The sequence below is a fragment of the Styela clava genome, chromosome 1 (assembly GCF_964204865.1).
Source record: "Styela clava chromosome 1, kaStyClav1.hap1.2, whole genome shotgun sequence".
Classification (NCBI taxonomy): domain Eukaryota; kingdom Metazoa; phylum Chordata; class Ascidiacea; order Stolidobranchia; family Styelidae; genus Styela; species Styela clava.
Window position 1 is genome coordinate 18,623,420 of NC_135250.1, and position 13,336 is coordinate 18,636,755.

Consider the following 13,336-nt stretch of genomic DNA (forward strand, 5'->3'; position numbering starts at 1 on the left):
GGTATTAAATGTTTTGAATGAGCACCTTCAAATATATTAAAACCTTTATACTTCACAGACACACTTAAATATTTATGAATGTGAGCTCAGTAGTCTATGGTTGCAGTAGTCTAAACTCGCCCTACGGCAGTCGCCCGACAGGCCGTCAACTCACCAGTCACCAGTCAAGCAAACGCTCTGCGACGTGACGTCATCGATGCTCGAGGTGAAGACAACTCGACTACCGAGCAACGAGAGGCAATACGCGCCGCAGGTACGGTACTTATAGTTGGCCTTTCTGGACAATTTTTGCATATTTAATTTCTAACCCCCACATGACTACCGGTGCGTCATCCGGAAATTACATCACTGCATCACCATCGCGTCATAGAGCTTTCTAAAGTATAATTACGATCGTCCGAAATGGCATCTGTGCAGCGATCTCTCTTTTATCGCTGTATCGATATCGTTTCGACGACAAAAAATAGGCTAGTTTGCTCAACTTCGGATGATTGTCTGTGCAACCATCGGTATACTTTTAAGGGCCGTTTTACGTCATTGCGACTTCGGTGTGATGTAATTTTTGGATGACGTAGTCATGTCTGCATGTGGGGTTTAGAAATTACATATGTAAATATTGTTAAGCCAGGCCAACTAGAAGTACTTGCGGCGCATACTTCAGGAGACCCGATACGGTACGGTAATGTACAAACAAGGGCTAAATAGCGGAAACAGTGTGCCCAGGTTTCAGAAAGACAGGGTTGTGTAGTACAGTAGTATGATAAGAAATAAGGGGTCTGGTATAGTTTAGTACCACATGCACTTCTAGTTGGCATGGCTCAACAATTTTTGCATATGCCAATCCTAACCCCCACCTGACTACGTCACCGAAAAATTAAGTCATTTCGACGTCACATTGGCGTAATAAGGCCCACCAAAGTATGCGAATGATCGTCCAAAACGCGCAGTGGATCGCCCGAAATCGAGCAAGCTATTTCTCTCGTTTTCCAGTCATAATGATCATGATAGGAGAGAGATTGCCGGCGTTAGCGAGTTCGTTATCGGCGCCGCAGATGCCATTTCGGGCAATCATAATTATACCTTGACAAGCCCTATGACGTGTTTGTGACGTCGTATTGACGCAATTTTTGGATGGTATAGTCAGGTGGGGGTTAGGAATAACATATGCAAAATTCATTTTGATACGCCAACTGGAAGTACTTGTGGTACTAAACTATACTAGACCCGAAATAAGATACGGTTTTATAACTGTACCCACCGTAATTAGGCATTCTTACTTATCCTATTTTGTCACACATAGTTTATTCATTGTGACATTGATAGAAAAGGGTCATTGTGCATGCATATAAAAACACGTTATTATATCATTATAAAGCACAAGAAATAAGAATGAGAGTTGCATGGAATTTCAAAATTATTGAATTACGTAAGCAGGGTATTTTTTGGATGATTTCAAATCTTTGGAGGGAATTTTGTCAACGATCCAGATCAAACCATATAAATGTAACCAATTTTTGATATGTCTGGTCATCCTTTTTGAACCAACTACTGTCGGACGGTAGTAACTATATTTATTTAATTTTCAGTATTTAAGTCTTGAGATTTTATTGCATCGTATCGTAGCCAGCTATTCATATTATATATTTATTAGTTTATTATTATGTCGAAAAAGTGGACAAGTATATTTCGTAAAAAAAACAGCAAGACTGACAGCCATGGTACAACTGCGGCAGATGAAGAATTACAATTTCAACCCGTTCCTCCTGAAAGTAAGCAACCAATTCGGTTGTCATCAGTTCAGTCAAATACACAGGTATATTTGGTATAAAATATCTTTTCACATAAATTTAGTCGTAAAATCATGAAAAATAGTTTTTTTGAATATTAAGGGTACAAATATACGTTTATAGTAAAAGTTTTTAAAACTGCTTTTCAACGCTGAGTATTCTCCAATAGCTGAAGAGTATCATCTTCGAAATCTTGTTCTTCTCTTCTATTCATTCGTGGTAATGGCGGAACCAATTGAATGATGCATCATTAATACTGGTACATCATCGACACATTGTGTATCCTCTGTCTCAATTTCTTAATACAATCTGTTAAATATTCTGTAAGATATCATGGATAATTTATTCGGATCTCACTTAATTCTCTCTTCTAGATGCAAGTAGCTCCTGCTCAATCAGGATCATATGGAAGAGACATCTCTGAGAATATCACACAAGACATGCACAAAGACAAGCCATCTCGAGGAAGTAAAAAAGGAAATAGAGATTTGGATAAGAAATTACCAACAAGTATGTACATGTAGAACTGTAGATGTAGATCTTGTAGAACTACTAAATTCTCATCACCCGATCCAAACCTGTATGAAATTATTTGACTATTTTGGTCAGAGGTGCACAACTTTTTTTCAATGGCTGGTCGCATTACGTTTTTGTAACAAAAGCACAGCCACCGGAGAGATCAAGATTTTTTTATGCGTTAAATTCAATTTAAGATTTAGTTTTTCTTGATAAATCTCATTTTCTGAATAAATTTTTAAGTCTTTCTTATTGACGGATAAGTGTGCAAAATCCAACAAGAATGAGGGTTTGCTTTAACTATTATGGTAGAGCTTAAGCGATAGATGTGCCAACTCAGTACTCACTGTAAGTCAATACTGCAAGCCGAAAAGTGTTACAGTCCTCTCAATAACATGTTTGGAGGGTAATCTGAAGGCGCTTTTTTGGAAAAATTACTGTATATTTTCTGAAAGGCAAACTTGCATAATAAAACCCTTCACAGACCAAACTTAACCCTTTATTTGACAATGTGTTGCGAATCATGATACATTACAAGTATGATGGATTATTATCGGTTATGATAAAGATATCGGTTATAGCGACTAGTTTGCTGATAAATTAGTATTGGTCACAAAAAGTGATATCAGTCGAGCCCTGAACTAAAGATTCATAACAGTCATGCATTGTCACTATCAGCATAAATTCCCTTATTAATCAAATAGCCTACCAATTGAATAATGATAAAATAAGTCAATCTTTTCTACAGAAATTTAAAAGGCATCATGTTTACTGGGTGTACTTACGGTAATTTTTATCAAATAAACAAACCTTTCGTCATTCAAATTTAACTTTTGTGGGGCTAGAGTCGGGAGTCTCTATTATTTTCATGTCAGAGTCGAAATATTTTATAAACCGGGAGTCAGGAATGGTAATTTTTTCCAACTTCACAGTCTTACTGGCCAAGAGTGTATATAACAAAGAGTTACAATCATATGGAAATTCAATGACACCAATTCATAATTATCATATGTAAATTTTAAGACAGGTGATTAATAACTAATGGGGTTGTAGTACGTATTCTTTCCCTGTGCTTAATTTGTTGGTAGAACTCACACCAGCACGGCCACAGATTTCATCTTAGACTGCTGTGTACGTGCACCTCTGAGCTAGATAGCTACGGTAGTTCAGGACTTGTGTATTTCTGCTGTTTCCTTCAAATTTGCAGTAGTATCTTTTGTTGTTATTGTAATTATTAATCTTTTGTAATGAAATTACTGTGTACAATAACTATTCAGTTTGGCATAACAATCAGTAATCTCAATAAAAGAAAACTTTCATTGGATATTTCATCGAGTTTCAGATATTTTGAAATGCTTTTACCAAATTGTAAAATGTACATATTTTTATTACAATTTCACCTATATTTCATTTAAATTGGAGTTCGAACCAATATTCAAGGTTTTTATCCTGCTGTTAATTCATTGAATATTTGACAGGTAATAAAGAGAATTTAACAGAAAATTGGATAGCAGATAGATTTCAAAATCTCAACTGTAAATCAGAGGAAGATCTTCATCATAATCAAGGAGGTAATGAAACAAACAAAAACGAAAATATCATTTCTGGAATTCAGCAAAAACCTGGAATATTAGAACCTCCAGCCAAAGATTTCCATTCCCAGGGAAAGGTAATTTATACCAATAATTATTTGTAATGATTATATTCAATGGTTGGTAATATACCATTTAACCAGCTGAAATTTTATATATACAGTTTCTTATAAAAGATCAATGACACATATTTTAAGCCTATTCTGATTGCTGAGCTGAAACATTTGCCAGCGCGACACTATGCTTGATATAAAAGTTGTTTTGTTTGTTTCCATGTCTTCACAATTGCATTTTTGCTATCAGTTTGGTTTCTTGTTGCAAAAAAATCAAATAGCTGTTATTGTGTTGAATATCGATATCTATCAAGATTATAATTTGTAAATTTGTTATTCTAACTTTTTGTACATAAAATACTGGATTGTGACTTGCAAATAAAAACGATTGAAACAGACAGACAATAAAATATTAGTGTAGTGTTTCGGAATAAAATATATGTCTGTTATGATATTTGGTATTCGCAGTAAAGCTTAGTGTTTAGATTTTTTTTTGTGTGGGTATTCAAATAAATTGTTCAGATAGAAAGTTAGAATATATGTAACATGGAAAATTAACGTTTGAATTACCAAAATACTATATGCAATAAAATACTTTTCACAGACTCAAATTATGCTTGATGTCAGTTTATGCCAGCATGCTGAAAAACATAAAATTCTATAAAATAATCTATTGTATTATGAATATTTCAGTCATTTTCTCAGTATATTTCATAATAATGACAAGCAAAGTCTGAGGTAATTTTTATAGCTATACCAATGAATGTTTCGTCTTCAAGTAAACCAGACATGTAATAAGGTGTCATTACTCGGTCATACAAGGGCGTACTCAATGTATCATGATTCATTCATCAAAATTCCTTAAGTATAGGAGAAAATCTCCTCTATATGTACTTTGTTGTTACAAAGGCTTTTTGCCTATTTAAGAATAATGAATGGCAGACGATAGGTTTTATTTCATACTCAAGTTACTAACAAACACAATAATCTATCAATGGACCATAATTGCTGTACTTGTTAATGTTATAATACGTTATTGACCTATATTTAATCATTCTGGCTTTTTATTGTTGTTATTAACTACCCCAATGAATAGATTTGCTCTTTTGAAGATCTATCTATAGTTCCGGTCAGCTTTTTGTGTTTTGTTTAGGGTTTACACAAATGAAATATTTCTTATTTCAAACTGTAAGTAGGCTAAATAAAATTTCAAACTTTCTAAACTTCATAAATCATAATGCCCAGTATTATTTTCCTGCTTTATTTGCTATTTTATTAAAATCTTAATTATATATCGAATGTAATACATGGAACAGGTTGCCAAGATAATCTATTATTTACACATAGTTCATTACATTATCACAATTATGTGAATGTACAAACATGATTATGTCAATATTTATTTGGAATGCCCATAAACCTATAATTTGTGTTGCCTGCTCCTACCTACTAAATAGGAAGTAATTAAATGTATACAGGAAGTTGTTAGGAAGTGGTTGTAATTATCTAATTGGCCCTTTGTTTATATAGGTTTAATTTTCGTGTACATTAAAATATATTAGGTGCGTTAGTGGGGATTAGATAATATATGTATATGGAACTATGTTGTACAAAATAATGGGTGAATTATTAATAAATTTTTGAATATAGAATTTACATTTGTTATATGTAGGTTTAGAACTTTATTATTAATAAAATTGTTTTTCTCCTATGGTATGTATAACTCATAGCACAATTTCCTCAATGTTGGTTTTGATCAATATTTTCAAATCAAATATTTCAAATCCACAAATCTTTCAGAACAGGGGTGAGCAATTATTTTTGTGGGTGGGCCAGTTACAGATAATAGACTTTATTACTTGGCCATGGGCTCAAACCTTAATATGAAAAGCTATGAATAAAAAACAGTATATTTACAAAAGCTAGGCTAACATTAATATAATAATAAAAAGCACAATGTAACAATTGGGGTCTTTATGACAGGATTTTTATCAAGGTTTTTAACAGAAATTTAATTCATAAAAACTATAGTCCTGATTTTAGCAGACACAAGTAGGTCAGATGAAACACTTCGAATCGCTGGATCTAGCCCGCTGGCCATAATTTGCCTACCCCTGCTTTAGAACAATAGACTATCAAGTGCGAGCCAAAAATAAAAATCCAAATCATAATTGTTCATCGAGCTGTGGTTCAAGTTTGATTGAGCACTCAACTTGTTATCTACAACTTATACTCTTAAGATTTTTAATATTTCCTGGGGCTTCTATTATATTATTATGCCATGTCTCTTTCATTGCCAAGAATGTTATTTATCACTTGCTTTACTCCATGAAAGCACAAAATGCATATCTATTATAAATTAAATATGTACAGCTTATTATAACTTATTATATTTTATTGTGCAGGATGTGTCAATATCTGACGAATATTCTGATCCGTTTGATGCGTTACAGCAGAAAGCACTTGCAAGAAAAAATAAAAGTGCAGATGGATATACTGAGCCATATAAAGCCCAAAGAATGCATTTGGGTATATTCATGTTATTAATTGAATTGAATATAATGATGATAGGCAGTTACATTTTTTTCTAATTATAATTTAGGGTTTTGTATAGAATTATTTAGATTATAATTGAATTGGTTGACACAGTATTCTAGTGTCTTCTATTCTTATCTTCAAGCTCATTGATTAATAGCAATAATTTTCTAAAAACCTTTTTCCCAATATAGACTTGCATGTTGCATCTATTTAAACCTTACATGGATAAAAATGGACCTTGTGCCAACTTTTCTGCCAATATGTAAATTTTGTTTCTCTCTTGACAGAGGTATCTCAGGCGGGGTCAGACGATTTTCAAAACGCCAGGGAAGGTACATTTGAAGACAATTATCATGATCCTTGGGATAAAAAAGCAGGTATGTTTATTGGCATTATTTTACATAAATCTTTTTTTTACTTTGCATGTATGTCTGTATGTATGTCTGTTAGATGCACGCGATATCTCACGAAGGCGTGGTTGAATCTGCTCCAAATTTTGCATGTGCATTCATCATATCTCGGACCAGAAGCCTATTGATTTTGGATGAATTATGTCGCATAAGTAGCGAGTTAATAATTAATTAGTGATGAAGAGATCTGGATTTTTACAAAGCGAGAGATTTTTGAGACGCGCTGAATGTGTGTGTGCGTGTCCGATGCGCAAGTTTTCCTGCTAGTGAGTCAGAGCGAAGGTAACTTTGATGCACAAGTTTCCTTCGAGAAATTTTTCACATTTTTCGGGGTTGCAGAATTCCTTACCAAAATATCGCTAGGCTGTGTTTAAATAGCCGTCGCAACCCGGGTTGGCGCCGTTGTATTTGATTAAAAATATAGCATTGGTAAATAGGCTATTGGCTGGAAAATAATCAAAACAATCCAGTTCGGATTTGCAGAATTCTTCATAAAAGTATTTCCTCGATTAGTATTTCGACGACGACATGGGTAGTTGGCTATTGTTTCATACATTTTTGATATTGGCTGAAAACTAATCAAAACAATCCAGTTCGGGTTTGCAGAATTTTTCGAATCGAAAATGCAGTTTCTGTTTTGGGGGATCCCCTAACTTTCGATCGATAAGTCTTCGGTCTCTGACCGATATTCTCGTTAAACTTTTGTTTACTTTCTGCAGCGGAAAATATGACTGATTATGAAGATCCATGGGATTCAAACAAAGAGGCTACGCTTCCATTTCCACGTAAAATGTCACATGATAGCCACTTGTCCCATGATAACTTGGAAAGACAGAACCTCCACCGAAAACTTCACAATGGGAAACCACACAATGATTCCTGGAGTTCTGTTGCGTCATCAGCCTCATCAGCATCGCCAAGCACTGTCGCTCGTCGTCTTGTACGTGTTGAGCATCCTCGAACGTCACCAAGATCCTCGCCCCATTTCGACAGAAGATTGATATTGCCTCGTGAAGTCACCTCAAATAATTATTCCGAGCCGTGGGGAAGTCAAAGTGCAAAATTCCGTCCAATTGATAAAAGACTTATTAAAGCCGAACCTTCTTTGGAAGAATTACGTCGAATGTCCCCGAGCGGCGGAAGTGCTGGTACTGCAAGTCCACTCAGCAGTGGACGAGGTTCTCCGGATTTAGGTATTTCACATTTACGAACTTCACCATCGACAAACTCAAACAGCAGTCAAGTAGGATTGCCTCCTCACATGATGAATATGAGATCAAAGAGCCGATCACTTGATATGAGAAATCATGCTCAAGTGCTTGTTGCTTTAGCCAATCAAAATTCACATCAGATGTTACCTAAGAGCGCATCCGATGATCATCTCACCACTGTGTCATCATATCAACAACACCGTCCGCTAAATGGACTAGGTGAATATGAGGAACCCTGGGATAAGCCTCCCATATCTCATTCAGCATCGTTTACTAATAATTCTAATAATATATCACATTCTCGGTCCCGGTCATATGAGCTACAAGGCTCACCATTAGCGCGACAACGACCAGCGTACAATCACATGTCAATGAGACCAAGAATGAACCCAATGCCTACTGATGAATCTTTTTATGAACATCCATGGGATAACAAAGCTCCTGCTAATCACTGTGAGTTGAATTTTTGAGATATATTGATTGAAATAGCTCTAAAATTTTATCTCAGGATTTTCAGAATCACTCAAGGTTCTAGAAATTTATCATCATAGGGAATGTGATAATGATAAATTTACCTCATGTAAAATATTTTCATTAAATAGGCCTATTATGCCAAGAATATTATGAGTGTGTAGTACATAGATATTGGAAAATATTGAACTATGAAACAAATGCAAAAATGTAATTGGATAAGAAAGGCACAGTTTCTGTAAACCTAAAACTTTTAAGGAAATTTCATCATTTTGGTTGAAAACGGTAATTTTAGTTTCTGTATTTCTGCAGAATCGAACCAAGATAATTTTTTAATTTTTAGGTATTGTTCAACTGTGTATTTATCTTGACACCAATAGATAAAAGAGCACAACCATTTAAAATTATGCGAATGTGGTATTATAATAGATTATTAGATTCCCAGAAATAAAAATATCAGCTACTGAGATGATTTCATGATAGTCATAGCTTATGAAACAGCTTTCTAGCTATAAATATATCATTGTAGTTTTTTTAAGAAATAATATTTTTCATACTGACTTGAATTTTGTTTTATATACTTACGAACATTGGCCATTCATTGAAAAGTTTTAATTTTTATATTCCAGTGCAATCAATGCAGAGATTTCAGCAAAGAAAATTGGAACTTCATCCAACAGAAGCAATAAATACTCGTGATTTTGACCCGCTTTTACCACTGGAAAATCAAACGTAAGTCCAGTTTTATCAACATTCTTTTCACTAGAAGTTTGCGAGAACAGTCCGAAGAGTCATGAACATTCAGTACACCTATTACTATGATTATTAATGCTATCTCCTCTGAATTTTTAGATGGTATCATGGAAGTGTTACCAGAGATGAGGCAGAATTCAGACTTCGTGATAAATTAGAAGGAAGTTTCCTTGTAAGAAAAAGCGAAAGCACAAGAAATAGTTACAGTCTCTCTGTTCAGTAAGTAATATGTTATGTAAACACTGTTACAACTAGAATCAAAATCATGTCATGAAAATAGTTAGCATTAAGCTGAAAGTCTTGGACATCTTTCACCAACTATTTTATGGTATATCACCTCAATTATTGTGGATTCGGTCAAAGATATAATGAATGTTGGATCTTTTCCATTTTGAATGATTCATATCATGTATGGTTTGGATTTGGTAGTAGCTTCTATTCATCATCTTCTTTTTTTCTAATTTCATAAACATACTTTGATAACTAGACATAAACTGAATGACTGAAAAAGAGTAAACATGAGGCGTGGTATCTAAAGTATATTTATCAGTAAGATTTATGAATTATGAAGTGACTATTTGACAAAACTTCCCATTTCATATCTCTCTTGCAACACGCCCTTCTTCATCATCTTATGATTTCCACATTCTGCAGATCATCAAAAGGTTGCATCCACATGCTTCTTCGATGTACGAGAGATGATAGCTGGATTCTGGGAGAGTTCAGTTCTCCTTTTCTCAGCCCGCCAGAAATGGTAGCTTATTACACAAGAAATAGATTGAAAATTAGCGATTCCGATTATGTCACTCTTTCTTATCCAATTGCAGATACAATGATGTAAAAACATGATGCAGTTTTTGAGTTTTTATTAAAATTTTTAGCATTGGTTTATGCTTGTCAGATTGTATGAATTATTGTCCCTATTTATTATTCTTATTCAATGTCGTCACGCAGTGTCGTGGCCAGGTATTTGCAATTAGTAGAAATACTGAGAGATTCAAATCTTGTATATTTTTATTTTCTTCACCAATGTATCAATGAATGAATCCTGCACTTTTCTATGAAATAAATCTAAAATATTATTTAAATTTTGTGGTATCCAGCCAAACATGAAATATCTAGTTAAAAACACTGTTAAAATGGCAATCGACTAAAGAACTCACAAACAGTAGTGTGGTTATTTTTTTAATTTGCAATTTACTATTGTGACGGATTTGGAGAAGATCGAGTTGATGTCAAAACAAAATGATATAGTGATTGAAAGCTTGCTATGCACTGTGTGGCGGGCATAATCCAATGATAATACTTTGATGAGATATATTATGTCTATGTAATAATGAATCAATTTTTTGTATTTATAAGTTCCTGCACATTTTAAGTATGAAAGAATTCTGGTTTAAAATGTGTTCCTGTGATTATTTTCAGTTTAGTAGTAATTTGAATAGAAAGTGGAGCCCCACTGGTTCGCTTTGATATAATATATGGATTTTGAATGCGTACAGTGTATTAGGTTCAAAAGAGAACGCAATTTTAAATTTGATGAATTTTATGTGCATTTCATTGATAAAGCATAAGAAATGAAAGATTTTGTTAGGGCTAGCTGTTGTGAATGCAGTATGTGTCCTATCTACTAGGACCTGCCAAGACTCAGCTCCACCCCAATACTGATAGTTCCCACTTAGTTTCATTATGGTTGACCTCAAATTTTCTAATCCAAATAACATACGTACCATTGAGCCTAGGCCTTACAGAATTCGTGGAAGACCAAATGCAATCTTTGAGAGATAAAAGAAGACATTGCCTCAATCAAGAAAACCTATAATTTTCAGTCGGATATGTAGCATAAATTATCTGCAAAGCAGGAATTGATGATAGAAAAAATTATAAATTATGTCAAATGAATAAAGGAATTAGAAGATTTAGTTTATAATTTCAAGGAAGATCTGTTTTATGCCACAATAAAATGGAGGAACAGGAAAGACGTGGTCTCGACTCAACAATTTAGAGTTTCACGGCCTTGCCCCAACTGTGAATGAGGACAGATCAACTAATAATGGAGATAGGAAAACTGATTCATGTAGATATCAAGTCATCTGATATCTCAGTTACCGCAGTCTTACAACTCGAATATCCACAAACCAATAATCGCCAAGTTCACAGACAGAAAAATCCAAAGCAAATTTTTTAAGAATCAGCACCTCATAAGAACTGCCACCAACAAATCATCTATAGCCAATTTATCGAAAGCTTTTGTTGCGCAGAACTTGACGGAAAAATATAAAGACCTGTTCTATCAAGCTAAACTCCTGAAAAAACGATGCGGGTACCCTTCTTTTGGACTTCCAATGGGCGAGTGGTGGTGAAAATCAAAATACCAATATTCGATGAAGAAGATTTGTAAAAAATCAAATAAGTTGAATAATTTTTACAACCGTTATAATTTCCTACAATGGCTAATTTAAACATATCTTTATTGCTGTTAGGTAGTGAATTCCCCTTTAGACAAGTTTTTGTGTATCTTTTTATTTTTTTAATGCCACGCACATCCAATGTTACCCGTCCATTTACCTATATATTTCCGAATACAATTTATCTTTTATTAAAATGATATTCTCATAAATTGCTTTTAATAATACATTTCAAAATCCGTAATGAATAGACAAAATGTTTACTCGTGTGATATTTAATTTATTATCCGCGCTATGACTAGCAAAATTTGATACGCGATACACCTGAATTTGCCTACGGAATGTAAAAACATACTACTGGTACTCTAACTTTTCAACAAAAGAAGTCTTCTATGTGCCTCGAAGCTCTCATGGTAGTTCGCCCGTTGAAAAATTTTTCAAAAGAAGTGAAATATTATGTAGAGAACGAAGCGGTTTTACATGAAGGCGATTTGCGACTGATGCATATATATCTAAAATTACACGATGACATATGTTTTTCTTTCGAATCGTTTATTCTTGTTCAGGATAGGCAATACTCTTTTTCATGTTATTTCTCATTGGCAGAGGGGTATTCCTCAAGAGAGTGTGATTAGTCCACTGCTGTTCAATATAATGATAAACTATATGCCTACTACCATTCGATCAGATAATGTTGGATTATTTGCAGACGGCATCGCTTTATGGCACACCGGACTCAAAATTGAAAATTTAATCATAATTTAATCAATTATTTTTCTCTCCGAACTTTTTAGAACTGAAATTGGCAAACTACGACCGGTGGGCCAAATCCGGGGGATATATATACTCATTATCTTGATTGTATGTATGCCATTCACGATATAGCCTGAACAAAAACTCTGATAAAACAATTAAATTATCTTCAAACCTTCAGAGATGTATTTTTGGGTTACAGGTACAAGGATGGAAAATCACTTGACCCTGTGCTCCGGGACATACTAGCATACGGGTTACAAAATCACGAACAAAATAGCAAAGCAAGCTGCGACAAAAGACCTTGTTGATAAAAGAATATGACATTCACATTCCAAGCTACTTCGAAAATTCGGCAACTATGCGCTGATGCATAGGACAAAAATTTTATATAGTGACCAAGCAGTACATTATAAGGCAATTTTTCCTCATCTGAAGACAGCATCAAAGCTGCGCTTGAGTACCAAGAAAAATAGGTACAATTTTATTCTCGATTTCCAGCGGGACATTGTCATTTTAGCAGGCACTTCCATAAAATAGAATGTTATAATTATGACATTTGTCATTTTCCACGAACTGTGGAATTTTTCTAATTAACTGTCGTGCGTTCAGAAATGAAAGACAAACACTTAGGCTGGAATGCCGCGATTACGGAATTCATTTTCCATATTATTGATCATTTGGAATAGTGCCTAGACTTTAAGGAGAAACCAAATGCGTGCTATAAAGCAAACAAATATAAGAATTTGCATGCGAAAATTCCAAAAGTCTAACGATATTATATATGAAGATGTTCATTTTTTTGTGTAATATCAGATAAAATTTGGCAATGCTTTGTATTAGG

General features: G+C 34.1%; 1 protein-coding gene across 1 annotated transcript; it reads left to right on the forward strand.

The window, feature by feature from the left end:
- Nucleotides 1-1,565: 1,565 nt before the first annotated feature.
- Nucleotides 1,566-10,737, forward strand: LOC120345147 (uncharacterized). Its single transcript, XM_039414567.2, has 9 exons — nt 1,566-1,813; nt 2,162-2,297; nt 3,782-3,972; nt 6,354-6,477; nt 6,774-6,863; nt 7,616-8,560; nt 9,208-9,310; nt 9,431-9,550; nt 9,986-10,737. Exons 1-9 carry the CDS (start codon nt 1,661-1,663, stop codon nt 10,170-10,172), a joined length of 2,049 nt encoding a protein of 682 aa, XP_039270501.1. The 5' UTR covers nt 1,566-1,660; the 3' UTR covers nt 10,173-10,737.
- Nucleotides 10,738-13,336: the final 2,599 nt, after the last annotated feature.

What these genes read in the sequence shown, in the direction of transcription:
- LOC120345147 (XM_039414567.2), top strand. Translation starts at nt 1,661, where the DNA reads ATGTCGAAAAAGTGGACAAGTATATTTCGTAAAAAAAACAGCAAGACT. An exon ending in TCCTTGGGATAAAAAAGCAG is followed by an intron (nt 6,864 to 7,615) that starts GTATGTTTATTG and finishes TACTTTCTGCAG; the next exon opens with CGGAAAATATGACTGATTAT. An exon ending in CAAAGCTCCTGCTAATCACT is followed by an intron (nt 8,561 to 9,207) that starts GTGAGTTGAATT and finishes TTTATATTCCAG; the next exon opens with TGCAATCAATGCAGAGATTT.